The sequence below is a fragment of the Vombatus ursinus genome, unplaced genomic scaffold, assembly GCF_900497805.2.
Source record: "Vombatus ursinus unplaced genomic scaffold, bare-nosed wombat genome assembly UNPS02014893.1, whole genome shotgun sequence".
Taxonomy (NCBI): domain Eukaryota; kingdom Metazoa; phylum Chordata; class Mammalia; order Diprotodontia; family Vombatidae; genus Vombatus; species Vombatus ursinus.
The window spans coordinates 5,027,394-5,041,727 of NW_020954671.1; the positions used below are offsets into that span (position 1 = coordinate 5,027,394).

General features: G+C 32.2%; 1 protein-coding gene across 1 annotated transcript in view; it reads left to right on the forward strand.

Moving 5' to 3' along the window:
* Positions 1-11,551, forward strand: part of PPM1A (protein phosphatase, Mg2+/Mn2+ dependent 1A) — a 55,710-nt gene extending 44,159 nt beyond the window's left edge. Inside the window, exons 3-8 of the mRNA XM_027842846.1 lie at positions 1-11; positions 131-154; positions 2,859-2,875; positions 4,744-4,852; positions 7,450-7,507; positions 8,505-11,551. The exon at positions 1-11 is cut by the window's left edge and continues 69 nt beyond it. Of these exons, the coding sequence (XP_027698647.1) occupies positions 1-11; positions 131-154; positions 2,859-2,875; positions 4,744-4,852; positions 7,450-7,507; positions 8,505-8,534 (249 nt within the window). The 3' untranslated portion in view covers positions 8,535-11,551. The remainder of the gene's footprint in view (positions 12-130; positions 155-2,858; positions 2,876-4,743; positions 4,853-7,449; positions 7,508-8,504) is intronic.
* The last annotated feature ends 2,783 nt before the right edge of the window (positions 11,552-14,334 follow it).

Here is a 14,334-nt window from a genome sequence, read left to right on the forward strand (position 1 = left end):
AAAAAAAATAAGTAACTTTATTAGAGAGAAACCCTACAACAATGAACCTTTCCACACATTAGCTTTTAATTAAACCTTTAAGTGCTATTGATGTCTAGTATACATCAGTGTGACAAAGCACTTAATGTAGTAGCCATTTAGATGTATGCTATATGTCCTTCTAAAGTAATGCTAATAATAAGACTACAGCAGCTGTGACCCTGGAAATTGTTTAGGATGCTTTTTTTTTTTCTCTATTGAGGCTAAAGATGTATACATTTCAGAGTTCCTTGTGAATTCACTGGCAGGAGTAACTTTATCAGTACAATCTGATTTTTGGCATAAGTTAAATAAAAAGTGGTAGGTGAATTATGAAGATGGTAATTTAAGTGCCATTTTTCTGTGAAAAGCTATGTACATTAATACATTTGGGTCAACTAAGGCTGTTTCTTTAAAAAATAACTTAAGGGTCATAGTTTTGTTACTAAAACTCCAGTTAACCTGCAAGTGCCACTATATTTTAAAGTATGTCTGTGTTTCTATTTCAAACTGTATTGCAGGGTTTCATAGCAAAATCATAAACTGCCTGATTTTAGATATATTGGGTCTCTGCCTGGCAGTGATAAAAGTATTTGTGTGCCTTATATTAAGTTGTTTTTTTTTAAGTTGAAATAAGTTGGGATTTCAGGTGCATTTCGTATTATAAAATTGCAAATGACTTTGAGACCACTAATGAACTGTTTGTAACTCTGATTAGTGCCTTTGGATATTTAAAGACTCTAACTTTTTTTTAGTCACTACAATGTGCAGTATAATGAAATTTTCCCAAGAACACTAATTACTGCATATATGCAATATAGTGTATAAATTATAAAGTATCCTCTAATTAGATAACCCATCTGTGGAATGACCATGGTAGTGTAAAAAGGCCATTTGGGGTTCATTATATTAATCACTTGCATGTTAAAGGCCTCTAATAGCATGTAAGCATTGATATAACATTATTCTGTTAGGTTTTATCATGTCTACATTATGAAAATTCTTATGCACTTTAATTTTATTTTCTTTTTAACTTTTTGAGATTTAAGTATAATCAATCTATCATTTTGATCACTTTAAATTCCTAATATTATCCAATTTAAGGCGCTGCCATTTATCTTTATTGACTACTTTGTTCCTTGATGGTGGTAAATAACATGTGTGCACTGATTGCTAACTGAGTAAGTAGTTCTTGACATAATCCGATGAGTTTATTTCTTCACCGACAAGTTCCTTGGTTTTTAATACTTTTAAAAAATTCAGAAAGTATGCTTTATTCCTAGGTAATGTGCTAAACTAACATTAATAGAAAATATTCAAATTGAAATCAAATCACATTGATCTAAATTACTAATTAATGGGATGAAGGAATTATAAAAATTATGTACTTATATATAAGGAATGATGTCAAACTTTAAGTCACTGACTCTTTCAAGGGAAGACCAGAATTTAGCTCATGTGTTTCAAGAAAAACAGACATAAACACATTTTGATGAAGTATAAACAAATTTTAGATATGCATTCCTACTTTCCCTTCATTGTTTACTTTGTTTCAAAGTAAAATTACCAAATACTCATTTTAATTAGATATTTATATTTTATAATATTAGATCTTTAGAATTGTTTCTTACTACCAAGCAAGAAATGCCAGGTAGGACATTTATATTGATACCTGATAAATACTTTGAAATTTTTATTGCATTAAGTTTAATACTGCTTTATTATTAAAATATAGATTGTTTTATATTCTAAATTAAAAGTATCTTTTCTACCAACGATAAGGCCAAAACTTTAACTACTATAACAAATAATATAACTGCTGCTACCTAAAATGCCTTAGAAAGAATGAAATTGTTAAAACTTCACTTAAAAGAAAAGTAGAAAATACTAAAACATGTATGGAATTTTTAAACCAACCTAGCTTAGAAGATAATTTCAGAATAGTATTTGATGAGATGTAGAGGAACTGAGTTTAAATTATTACCTCTGCCACTGTTTACCCATGTCACTTTGGGTAAGCCATTTAACTTCCCTTGGCCTCAGTTTCCTCATCTATAAAATGAGGGTGGGGGACAGGTTGGATTAGATGGCCCCTTGAAGTCTCTCAGCCGAAGATCTATAGTCCTTTTTAAAGTTCATTAATTTTATCAGAGGAGGTAGTTTGAAAAGTAGAGAATTTTGTGTGTCTTTTATTGTGGTTGAGCAGAATAAATTAGTCTACAAATCTAAAGCATGCATTAGAAATCTTTTCTGGCGTGTACTAATAATAATTGCTATGAAATGCTAAACTTCTTTTTAATTACTTGAATGAAACTATCTATGAGCATCTCTTAAAACATGACAAAATAGTTTCAGAAAGGCTTCTGGGCTCGCTCTCTCCCTCCTTCTCTCTCGTTGTCGCTCTCTCCCTATCATAATCTCTGTTTCTGCTAAATATTTAATGGTTCTAGCAGTCAGTTTTTTTTTTGTTGAAAATCACCTTTATAACCAGAGATACAGTAAATTCATGAAAAGCCCCATTCAATCTTTTAATTCCCCAGTAAGTTTAAGTGTTATTTTTGTAAAGTTTTGCATCTTTCTGTTGTGAATCAGGATTGTTTCTAGGATGATACTTTGGACGTTATTATTGTTGTTTTTATTTAAAATGCCATGACAACTCTGCCTCGGCTTTGGGGGTAGGATGGGGAATATCTATTAATATCCATGCTAAAAGGAATATTCTGCAGTGCTAATTAGAGTGTATATTTTAGGGGTTGGGGTTAAAGGGATACTATTTTAGAGACTTAATTCCTGGTTTTGTTTTTTAAATTAAAAAAGAATTAACAAGGTTTGTATAGTAGTAAGTGTCGAATAAGAAGTTTGAGTAAGTTTTTCCATTTGGAATATAGAACCATTAGCCCTGTTTTTCAACTTTATATTTTTAGAACTTGTTTGTTTTACTGTATTTTTTTTTGCACTTTATAACAAAAAAAGGGATGCAAGTTACATTGAAACATAGGTGATCTTTTTTCTTCCTTTTTTGACTGAAACCAACAGAATGGTTCAATTTGTCATCAGTGTTATTCAGATTGTATCTATAGTTATCTATCTAAATAATTGTATTAACTTAGTGGAGTCTGTATGTCAAATGTACCAGGTTGTGAAATTGTGTAGCTTAGGTAAACACTAAATCCATTTATTTTTGTACAGCAGAATTTTAGCATTAGAATTATGTAGCTATATTAGATGTTAAAGATTATACAATAAAGGAACTTGGAAAACCAAATCTGAGCTCTTTGCTTTTTATTCAGATTTAAGAGTGGTAGAAAACTTTGGACAATAAATGTTAGATGGTAAAATTTTGGCCTTTACTCTGAAAGAACAGTTCACCACTTAAAGTAATGTGGGTTACTGAATCTGGTGATCAATAGAATTCTTCTAAAATATAGCCCTAGTGTTAGGAGTTTATTTTGATCTACAAACTTCATCTGATAAAAGGAAATAAAGAGCTTTTATATAAACGGCTATTTTCAAAGGTATTCCTAACTTGGTTAAAGAACTAAGATGATGATTGCTTTTTCTCCCAACATCGCTGCTTATTAAGAGAGAAAATTTATCTCTTGAAGAAAATTTGCAGAAACATCTAGTGTATATAACCAGCTATAATTTAACCAACTATAATATGCAGTTGAATACATATAACACATTTGACATGGATACACATGATGCCTTTGGCATGGTCCTGCCTTTAGAGTATTGTTAGTAATCAAAGTGAACACTTCTCATACTTAAATAACTTGTTTTAAGAATTTATTGTACAATCCTGTGTACATTATTTTTTCTTAGGTCTTCTGTGGTACAAGTAGCAAAATATATGTGTGTAACAAGTCACATCAATTAGTGTACCCATTACTGGAGAATTTGATAATCGATATTTCTAGTTTATTTGCGTAGTCTAAGAAAATTGCCTTTTAAATTGGGCCATTTTCACACCAAACACACATTGACAATGGAAATGGCATTATAATATATCTAAAGCTCATTCTTAATTAGCCTTTCTATACCTGTTACAGAACTTGTGGCTTGTGAAATCTTAAATTGTCTTTAGATGAAGCATTAAGGGTGAAGTTTTAGAATGTAGAGTCTTGATTTATAAACTTAAGCTGGGTACATGCTATTTTAACAGTGTCATTGTGTGACTATTATTTAAGTATCAAATGATTATGGCTAAGAATATAACCAAATATTTTTAAAGCAATTACAAATTATTTCTGTGATTTTTTTTTTTGGTAACTCTAAAAACTCTGCTCTGCAATGTTTTTGTTTACAGGGCAAAGTTCAGTAAACATGTTCCAGTCTAAAGAGAGGAGTTGGTGTGCTCAGAAGTAACTAGTTGACATCTTAAGAAGGATGTTCCTCCCATTTGTGTACAAATACCCCTGATTACGTAATATGCCAATTTAACATGAAATATTTGTGTACTTTTCCAATTTTAGTCTTGATCATTCTTTAAAATTAATCTAAAAAGTAACACTTAAGTGTCTTTTTCTTCTTTGTGTCATTTTGTGCATTTGCTTATCATAAACATTCAAAATTCATCACGAATTTCTTCCTTTTGGCACCAGTGTAGGAAACCTCAGATGTGATAAATGCCATTTAAAAAAATATTAAGCTATCTTTGATTGTTTCAGTCTTTTAAAGTTCAATGTGGATAGCACTTACAAAAAAAGTACTTCTGATTCCCAGAAATCATAAAGAAGCAGGGCGAAGCCGTACCAGACTTAGTCCATGTGATGCGCACATTAGCAACTGAGAACATCCCAAACCTCCCACCAGGGGGTGAACTGGCAAGCAAGTGAGTTTTTCTGTTTTGTATATGTTGATCCATGATCATAGTTTAGAAAATACTTTTTGGTAGACAATTGATAAGATGGCAATTATGTTTAAGATTGATTTAATTTAAGTAGCACAAGTGTATGTATATGTAAGATATTTTTACTTAGCCTTTAATTTGGGGTGTTACTAAAGTCATTTGTTATTTGGTGAAACATTACCTTGTCAGGTGTTCTGGTGTGGTTTGGTTTTGATGCTTGCCATTTACACTGAAGAATGTGGTCAGTCGTGGCTCAAATGATGACCTTGACCTAATTTTAAGTATTGTTTGAGATAATATGTCTTATTGGTGTTTCTAAATTAAAATTGTATACAAATGTTAAAATACTACTATTGTATGGTCTTACCAACACCATGAAGCTTACTATCCCAGGATGAGGCTCTTCACTTGATTGACCCTGTTTCTTTCCAACTTCTCTGGAACCTATTCAGATTGTGTTTTCAAAGGCATGGCTGCATATTTTTCCAGGTACTTTCACCAGTGGAATTGAGCTAACTTAATAGATATTTAAGATTCCAAGTGGAACATTCAGATATCAAATCTCTTTTATCTAAAATGGCTGCCAAATAAATTGACACAACAAGACTAATTTAACTTTAAGTTCTGTCCTCTATTTTTTTCTATACTGGCCATAAAATGGCTAAATTGATCTTCCTTATTCATCTTTCTGATGTCAGGAGTCTGTTTAAAACCCTTCAGTAGTTCCTCATTGCTTGCTGAAAAAAGTTTAGACTCCTCTGCCTGGTACCACACTAGGTTTTCCTACCTTTTCTCATGTATTTCCATTTACTTTCACGTCTCTGTACACACTCTACATTTTGCTGCCTCTGTTTCTTTGTTCATATTCCCTGTGTGTAGAATTCTTTCCTCAATCTGCCACCTGTTGACTTCCTATCCATTTTTTAATGCTAATTCAAACCCTGTAATAAATGCCGACTCCTCCAGGAAGCCCAGTAGAAGCAACGTGTAGCAGTGGAATGAGTGATGGATTTGAAGTTATAGGAACTGAATTCAAATTCTGCCTGTTTTATTTATTGCCTGTATGACTTTGGGCAAGTTACTTGATCACCCTGGGCCTCTGTTTATTCATCTGTAAAATTAGGTGGTTGGACTAGAAGATCTCAGGAGGTGCCTTTCAGCTGTAATCTGTGATCCTATGATCCTTCCCTGTTCGCCCTTAAGTCAGTCATGAATTTTTCTTGCCTTGAACCTGAAATAGCATTTTAATCACATTAAGAAAAATACTTATGTGTTATATTGTATACTAGTTATTTGTGACTTATCACAGCCCTTCATACTCCCCTATGTGTTCCAGAAGGGCAAGTATTATGTCTTGTTGAGGTGCTGTAGCTCCTTTAGCATCAAGTACAGGGATGGGTTTATTGAGCAGGCAGGTTTGTTGAATTTACATCTCAAATTTCTGTATTTGGTTTTACTCCTGTAGTCTTGACTTTCTTTTCAAGTATTAACAATGTGTGAAAGGGATCCAAATGATATTTTCTAGATTATATAAATTTTAAAACTTTATTAAAATGATTCAAAAATAAATTTCTTAACATGTTTTTTTAGTATGCTGTTGTTGTGAATGTTGCATTGCTATAATGAACAACACTATTTTAAAGCAAAATTAGTACACATTTACTTGGGTTCCTTTTTCAGAATTGTTGCCGCCTCTTTTCCAACATTTTTTAATCTACATTTTATAGAAACATTGGAATTTTAAGATTTGGGAGAGAATTTTTCACCATTTTGAATATTTTTTATTTTTATACACAAGTCACTAATTTTATAATTAAAACATGCAACAGGCATTTACCTATAATTTTGGCTCCATTTTAAAAGAGCTCAGGAACTTAAATCTAAAATAATATTTAAAATTATTATGTCAAATTTTGTAGCTAGGTAGCCCAGGAGATAGGATAGACTGGAGTCAGGAAACTGAGTTCAAATCCAACCTCAGACACTCACTAGTTGTGTGACCCTGGGTAAGTCACTTAACCTCTGTCTGCCTCAGTTTCCTTTTCTATAAAAAAGGAGCTAATAGCATTTACTTCCCAGGGTCTTTGTGAGAACAAAATGAGGTCATATTTGTAAAGCTCTTTGTAAACTCTTAAAACACTGTGTATAAATACTAGCTATGATTAATTGTTTCTAAATCAAAACTAACATGGAATTTGTGGCTGGTAGAAGTTGCTGCTATATCATAGAAACTTTAAAACCACCCCTAAACTCTTAAGATGGGGTATATGCACCTTTACTATTTCTCAGTCTTTCCCTCTATTGTTAAGAATTCCATACATTGTAGGAATCACAGAACTCTACATTGTAGACTGACTATCTCTACTTAAAATACTAATCTGTGGTACTTAAAATCAAAAGTGGTCCTTATTTACTAAGAGTAAGAAGTAGAAAATTATACCTAAATGTGCAATCATTTGCAGCAATCAGAATATTCGTGCCATTTTTTTTTTTAACATGAAGCAGTGGGTTATTGAGCAAATGTTTGATTTGCCAAAAAAAAGAATAATACTTTTCTGCCTTTTTTTTTTTAAATTTAGGCGGAGTCTAATTGAAGCCGTTTACAATAGACTGAATCCTTTCAGAAATGATGACACTGTAAGTACTGTCTTCTCTCCTCCTCCTACTTCTTCCCCTCCTCTCTAAATGCATATCCTTCCTACCTGTTTTTGCAGAGCTGTTCACTGCACCCATTCTCTTACACACACCCCTGATTGATTGCTCTGAATTCTGCTTGCTCTGATCTCTGCCTGAACAACAGTTCTAGTGATTGAGGACATAATCATGGTGAGTGGCCACCTCTCCAAAAAAAAAAAAAAAAAGAAAGAAAGAAAGAAAGAAAGGAAAAAAAGAAACAAAGATCTTTTGTGAAGTCTTCTAGGTTTGTAAACATCCTTGACTATACGCCTTCTGAATGTTTATTTCCACCATATAATTTTTATATTCAAGAATAACATCTTTGCCCTAAATATGGGCATTTTTAGTGGTTTTCAGTTTTAAGTAAACTTGATTTGGCACATGCAAATATTAAACTATGTTCACTTTTTTTTATATATTGTAGTATTGTTTTCAGATACTAGAAATCCACATATTAGCATACCACTGGGAGTTTTTTTGTTGACAATAGGATTCTGATTTTTTTCAAAAGACTTAAAAAATTAATTTGGATCAACTTTATTTCCCTCAGCTGTGAAATGAGGGAGCTTTGGACTGAGGTATTTTCCAGCTCTAATATTCCTCTATTTATAATCAGATTATGCTGTAATGTTTCTCTATTAACATTTTTAGCTTTACTGGAGGTCTTCATTTTTCCTTACATTGCTAAGGTTTATAAAAATGGTGGCATGAAGAGAAACTCTAGGGTTTAATCTGGGAATCAGGGCAGAATTATTCAGCATCATTTTAATTTATAAAGCCTTTGGTCTGAACTCAACTTCTTCCTTGATGTTGTTTATTACAAAACAGAGTCTAACATAGAATCTATGACATAGGAATCTCTTTTTTTTTCTTAACTTTTTTTTTGTCAAGATAATACAGATGGTAATATGTTTGGTAACTCTAGGCCTTAAAAAGTGCCTTTTTTCCCTTCATAAAGGACTCTACATCAGCTGACGATATGTGGTAAAAACTTCTCATCTAGCCTGGAGTTTACCTTCATCCTCCCAAGGAAGTACAGCCCAACCTCATTGAACCTTCTTAACGTCAATCTTCAATATTAAAGAAGGGGATACTATAAAGGGTGAGCAAGATGACACCACAGAACTACAGCAGTACAACAACTAGCCCAGAACTGATTCTTTTTTTTTTTTTTTATAAAATTGAGACTTATGTAAACGTGATTTCAAACCATAATTCATGTTGTAAATCAGACTTCAGCAATTTTTGTTGTATGATTTTTCTTTTTGTAAAGTGCAATTGTCTTTGTACAAAATGCTCATATTTAATTATGAACTGCTTTAAAAATCCCTATCAAAGTTTAAAATGTTTGGCTTGTTGTGTGATGCAACAGATAGGTGGGTAGCCCTTTAAATTCATGTTGTGTTTTGGATCTGGGGTGGGGGTGGGGGGAGCGGCAGCCTGACTAGTGAGATGCTCAAAAATACACATGATTATGAAGAATAATTTCAAAAAATCTTACAGAGATGAACATCCTTGAAGTTATTTCAGACACCCTTAATTTTCTTAGCAGTGGGCTAGCGTGAGAATATAGCTAGTTCATTCATAAACTCTTTCAGGATGTTTTGTTTTCCTTGTTGCTGCTTATTATTGCAGGTAATAGTGTATTCATAAGAATATTGATCTTGGGGCTAGAATGCCTTGATTCTTTGCACCTCTTTTGCAAGTCCTTACATTAAATTACTAATTGATAAGGAACAGCTTCCTACATAGAGTAGGAATCTGTAGCATTTTTACTATCATGATTGGCTGGGCCTGCTGCTGTTCCTAGTAAAATATTCTGAACTCCATTTTATCAATAAAGCTTGATTTTAACAAACAAGACATTTAATTATGTATGTGTAATTCCTCTTTTTCTCCCCTTGCCTTTTAAAATGCCGTGTCATTGTAAATAAGGGTTTCAGGTTTGTAGACATGAAAACCCATTTTTAAAATGGACCACAATGTTGCCCAAAGCATAGATGGAATTTCTCCCCCTCCATTAGGTGGACTAGAGGATTTAAGTAACTGTTATTCCTAATCTATTTTAAATGGATTTCTTTCAGACTGCCTATTTTTCATTCAGAAGTGCATCAGCTTGAATTTGCCCACCATTTAATGAAAATGTTAGTTGAAACCTGACAATCTAACACTTTATGATGTGTGTGAATGTGTTTGTGTGTTTTAATTGACCCACTTATTTAGAATACTAGTGGTTAAAATACATTTGTGATTTGAAATAGAGCATGTTGACCACATTAAAACATTGGTCATTAAAAATAACTTTCAGAAGTTAAGGAATTATAGATATCAAAATAAAATTATCTTATTTTAGGCTTGTCTTCTCCCTTTGATCATATGAAAGTAAGTTTTCAAATTAAGTCATGTTGACAAACTACTGTTTTGTGCTCTTTTGTATTGTTGTCTCTTTAGGTTGAGAATGTTGTATTATTAGTATGTAGTTTTAATTATTCAGTAGGCAGATTTCTTCACAGGAAAATCGTTAAAATGTAAGATTTAACCCTTCATCTAATACAAAATCAGAATTTGGTGTAAAAATGTGATATGATGCTCTTATTTACTCTATTTGTCTTTTCCCTAATTTGGAAAGACACATGTTTGTGTATATATACATAATATGTAGCCTTAAAACTAATGCCAGGTTAAAGAATATTGGACAAAGTAATTTAAAATGTCTCAGATTTAAGTATGGTTAATATACCAGCAAAATCCTTCCTTTATCCCTCTTGTGTGGGGTAATTAAACATAACTTAATTGTCTTTTTGTATCATGTATCAGCATGAGTGAAGAAAATATAAGTACTATTTGAATTTTTAAGTTTAAAGTAATTTGGGTTAAAGACCACTTCCTTCTAATGTCTAATTCCATTGTAAAATGAAAATTATCATAATGTCCTAAGTTGTAACTTTGTACTCCTTACACAAAGTTAATATGTAGTTATGACTAGGGATTTTGACTACCCAGGTACATATATACCAGTGTAGAAAGCTGAACTTCTTAGGACAAGCCTGTTCTTTACTGTGCAGACTGACGTTTAGTCCTAGAAACAACAAACTTTGAACTGGACTATGGAAATTTATGAGATGTAAAATCTTAAATCACAAATAGAATTGTGGCAGGACGCCACATTTCAAGTCATAATCACACAGTGTGTCATAATGAAATTTATTTAAAAACCATTTTGAGAGGCCCTATCTAAAGAATGAGAACATCATAACATTCTACTGTTACAGTTGCCAGTGTTTCACCTAGGGCTGAAGGTGAAAGAAATGTCTAAAATAATTTATTCTGGCTTTGTAATTCAGTACTTACTGTGGTCTGAGAACACTGAATCTATTATCTGTGAATAAACACTGCCGTGCTAGGTACTAATTTTGATTATGAAAATACATGCAATGAGTATGTATACCTTATTAGAGTAATGGACTATTATGTTTTTATTATTCCCCAAAAAATATTAACCATACTTTTAAAAGGCACTTTTTTGCACCTTTGTTGTGTATTTCATTTATTGTACTATTCAATTTTTGTTGTTGTGCTAAAAACTTTAGCACCTCAGGGGCTGTGCCACATATTTTTGAAGTGTCATGTGTTATTTCCCTTTTGGGGAAAATTTTTGTGTGGTAACAGTGTTGTAATGTGGTATTCCAAATGTACTTTGATTTAAATGTTCTAACAGAATGGACCCAGTTTACCTATTTAAAAAGGAAATGGCATGTTGTATAGAAGTCCACTTTCATAAACCATACAGATATGTTCCCTTTCCCCAACTTAGCTCCACTGGTTCGTCAATTTTTGTGAGTACTGTCAGCCAGATAAAATGTCTTAATGGTTACTTTGGGGACATGTACCTTTTAATAGGTAACTGTTTAATGTTCTAAGCAGTTTTCAATATTAACATTGACTTTTAGAAATCAATATATTCTTTATTTTATCAATTCAGCATTAAAGATTTATTAAATGAAACTTTTATTTTAGTTATAAAATGTTGTGTTGACCTGCTCTTGTTGTAGATTAAGAACCACTGCAGAAATTGCTAATTTTATTTCCTGATTTCACGTAAGTGAAAAAAAAAATCAGGATTTTTAAAAAGAAATGAATGTATATAATTAAGGCATTTTGAATTACAAGTGGTTTCATTCCTATAATACAATCCCTTTGGTAGTATTTTATACTCTATCCACTAACATAGCTTTCCATTTAATATTTATTGAGCTCCTTGTATGTGCTGGGCACCATGGAGGATTCAAACAGGCCCTAACCTTAAGAAGCTTTCAGTGTAGTAGAGAAATTTAACTTTTGTGTGTGACTTAGTGCTACATGCCAATCAAATTAAGCCATAAAATTGATATCATTTGCCCTTCATTCTTCCTCCCTGCCCCTTTTCTTATCCTTCAAATTGAAATTTTGTTTTTAAAAAAAAGTATTTGTGCTTAGCATAGGGATCTGAAATTTGATGTGTTGAGGATTAAGCTTATTCTGTTTTGTGCTATAGATTTAACTAAAGACATATAGCAGGAAGAAACCAGGAATCTTTCAGGAAGAAAACCATGAAACACTTAGGCCCTAGAAATATGTTTAGGTGTGAACTTTAATTTTTAGTTCTGTCAGAAAATGTTTTCTACAGCCAGTCCCATCATTAATTAGCAGCTCAATGTCAGTATTCTGTTACTTTTCAGCAAGGTGGCTGTTTGTGGCTTAATTTTAATTTCACTTCCTCTAATTATTAAACATATTTATTTAGCAATTCAATATTTTACCCTTTTGTGCTATTGAAAAATTGTTTTGTTCTTTAAGACTTGATGGAAAGGTTAAATTAGAAGTTTAAGGATCTGATATTTTGATTTCCAGTTGTACAGTATTACTATAGGATATAGTATTAGTAAAAAAGTTTTCATGTAAATATATCAGAATATAAAAACTGTTTCATGTTGCATACAATATGGATTTGCAAACATTGCAGCAGAAATGACAATTTTGGTTAAATAACAGTGGTCCAGATTTCTAATGGATTTATTTTTCTTTAGGTATTGGAAATTTTCATGGCTTTCTTTATCCATAAAAACTTATTTTAATAATGTGAAATTTTGGATATCTGATTCTCCTTTGTGACTTCTCTTCATATGCCACCAAAATACATACCATCCATTTGTGTTTGTTAAATTGAGACCTTTCTTTTTAAAAGTAAACATTTCAGAGTGCTAAAAATAGGTATTTTAAAAAATATCTTCCAAATTTATAGGTGTGGTTTATTGAGGGGGAAAAAAACTGTTCTTTATCAAACTACAAGTGATTCTTAATTATTCTGAATAATAAAGAAATAAAACGGAATTTGCCTTTTTTTGTTTCACTATCAAGTGGGCATTTTCCATTTTTATTGACTTTGGCATAACTAGATTCTTTCCCTTTTACCTACTTGCTATTTTAAGCTGTTTGCTCATGGCCCCATGAAATTTCAAGCAAATGGTTAGATGAAAGTGTTCATTAGGATAATTTTAGCTGACAATGAAACTACACTGGCCATTTAACACTTTTATTTCATAGCTGAGAACAAGAAAAAGAAGTGGCCTGTTTGATCAGTTTGCTCGGTATGTAGCAAAGAGATAACAATGTTTTCCCTTGTCCCACATAAAATGCCTTGTTCTTTTCTTGCTCTAGTTTTTCTTCCTTTATTATCAGACTGAAACAGGCCAATTTAGTTTGTTTGGCTAAGAATGCTTGGTGGTTAGCCTCATTATAATGAGAGAGGGCATATTTAAAGGTATCTGAATGCCTAATAACTTTGAGGGATCAGGGTCAGAATCTAATTTAGTTGGGGTGGAGAACTCTCCATGTGAAAACTGCCTCCACTGTTAAGATTCCTCTGCAACTTTTATAGTCTTAGGTAGTTGTTTGGAATCATTGATAGGCTACATAATTTGTGCATTGTCCTTCCTACTGCTAGTTTGTGTTTAAAAAGATAGGAATTCAGCTGGGGTCTTCTTGATTCCAAGAGCAGCCCCCTATCCATTAATGGCACCATGCTGCCTCTTACTGAATGATATGTTAAAATAGTATTAAAATAATGAAAGAAGTAGCTGGGGATGTCAGGAAGGAGTGGGGATGAAAAGAGTGGGTCTTAATAATAAGGTATAGGTTATAATAAGGTATAGGTTTGAGGGTCCAGTCCCACTGTGAATCACTAATGCTGTTGCATCATGTCAGGAAAATCCAACTTCAACTAATATCACTTTTTGCTGCAGAATTATTGATAAAAATTATTGCTCCATCAACACAGAAATAACTTCTAAAAGAATTATATTAATGTAGCCATTTATATTTTTTCTGAATTCATCTAATAAAAATAAAAGCAATGTTTACTATAAAACTCTTTATCTTTCACATTATCACTGCATCAAAACCCTTTAATGATCCTAGTTCTATGGGTCATTTAAATTTTTCTGCTAATTACTTTCTCATCAACTTTATTGTTTAGAAAAATTGTGTAGAACCTTTTTGTTCTTTTGTACACAGAACCTTTTGATCAGCCAGGAAATTATTATTTAATAACATTTGCATATATGTGTAGTACTTTTTGAAGCAACTTAGATTTGTGTACATAATTGGTTCTGAACCTATTTTCCTAATTCAGTAATTGCAGGTATGATCGGTGAGTGCCGAAAATGCCATATGCATAGTATATTTATATAGTGGTATTGTACTGCTAGACAGACAGACACACACACACACACACACACACACACACACAC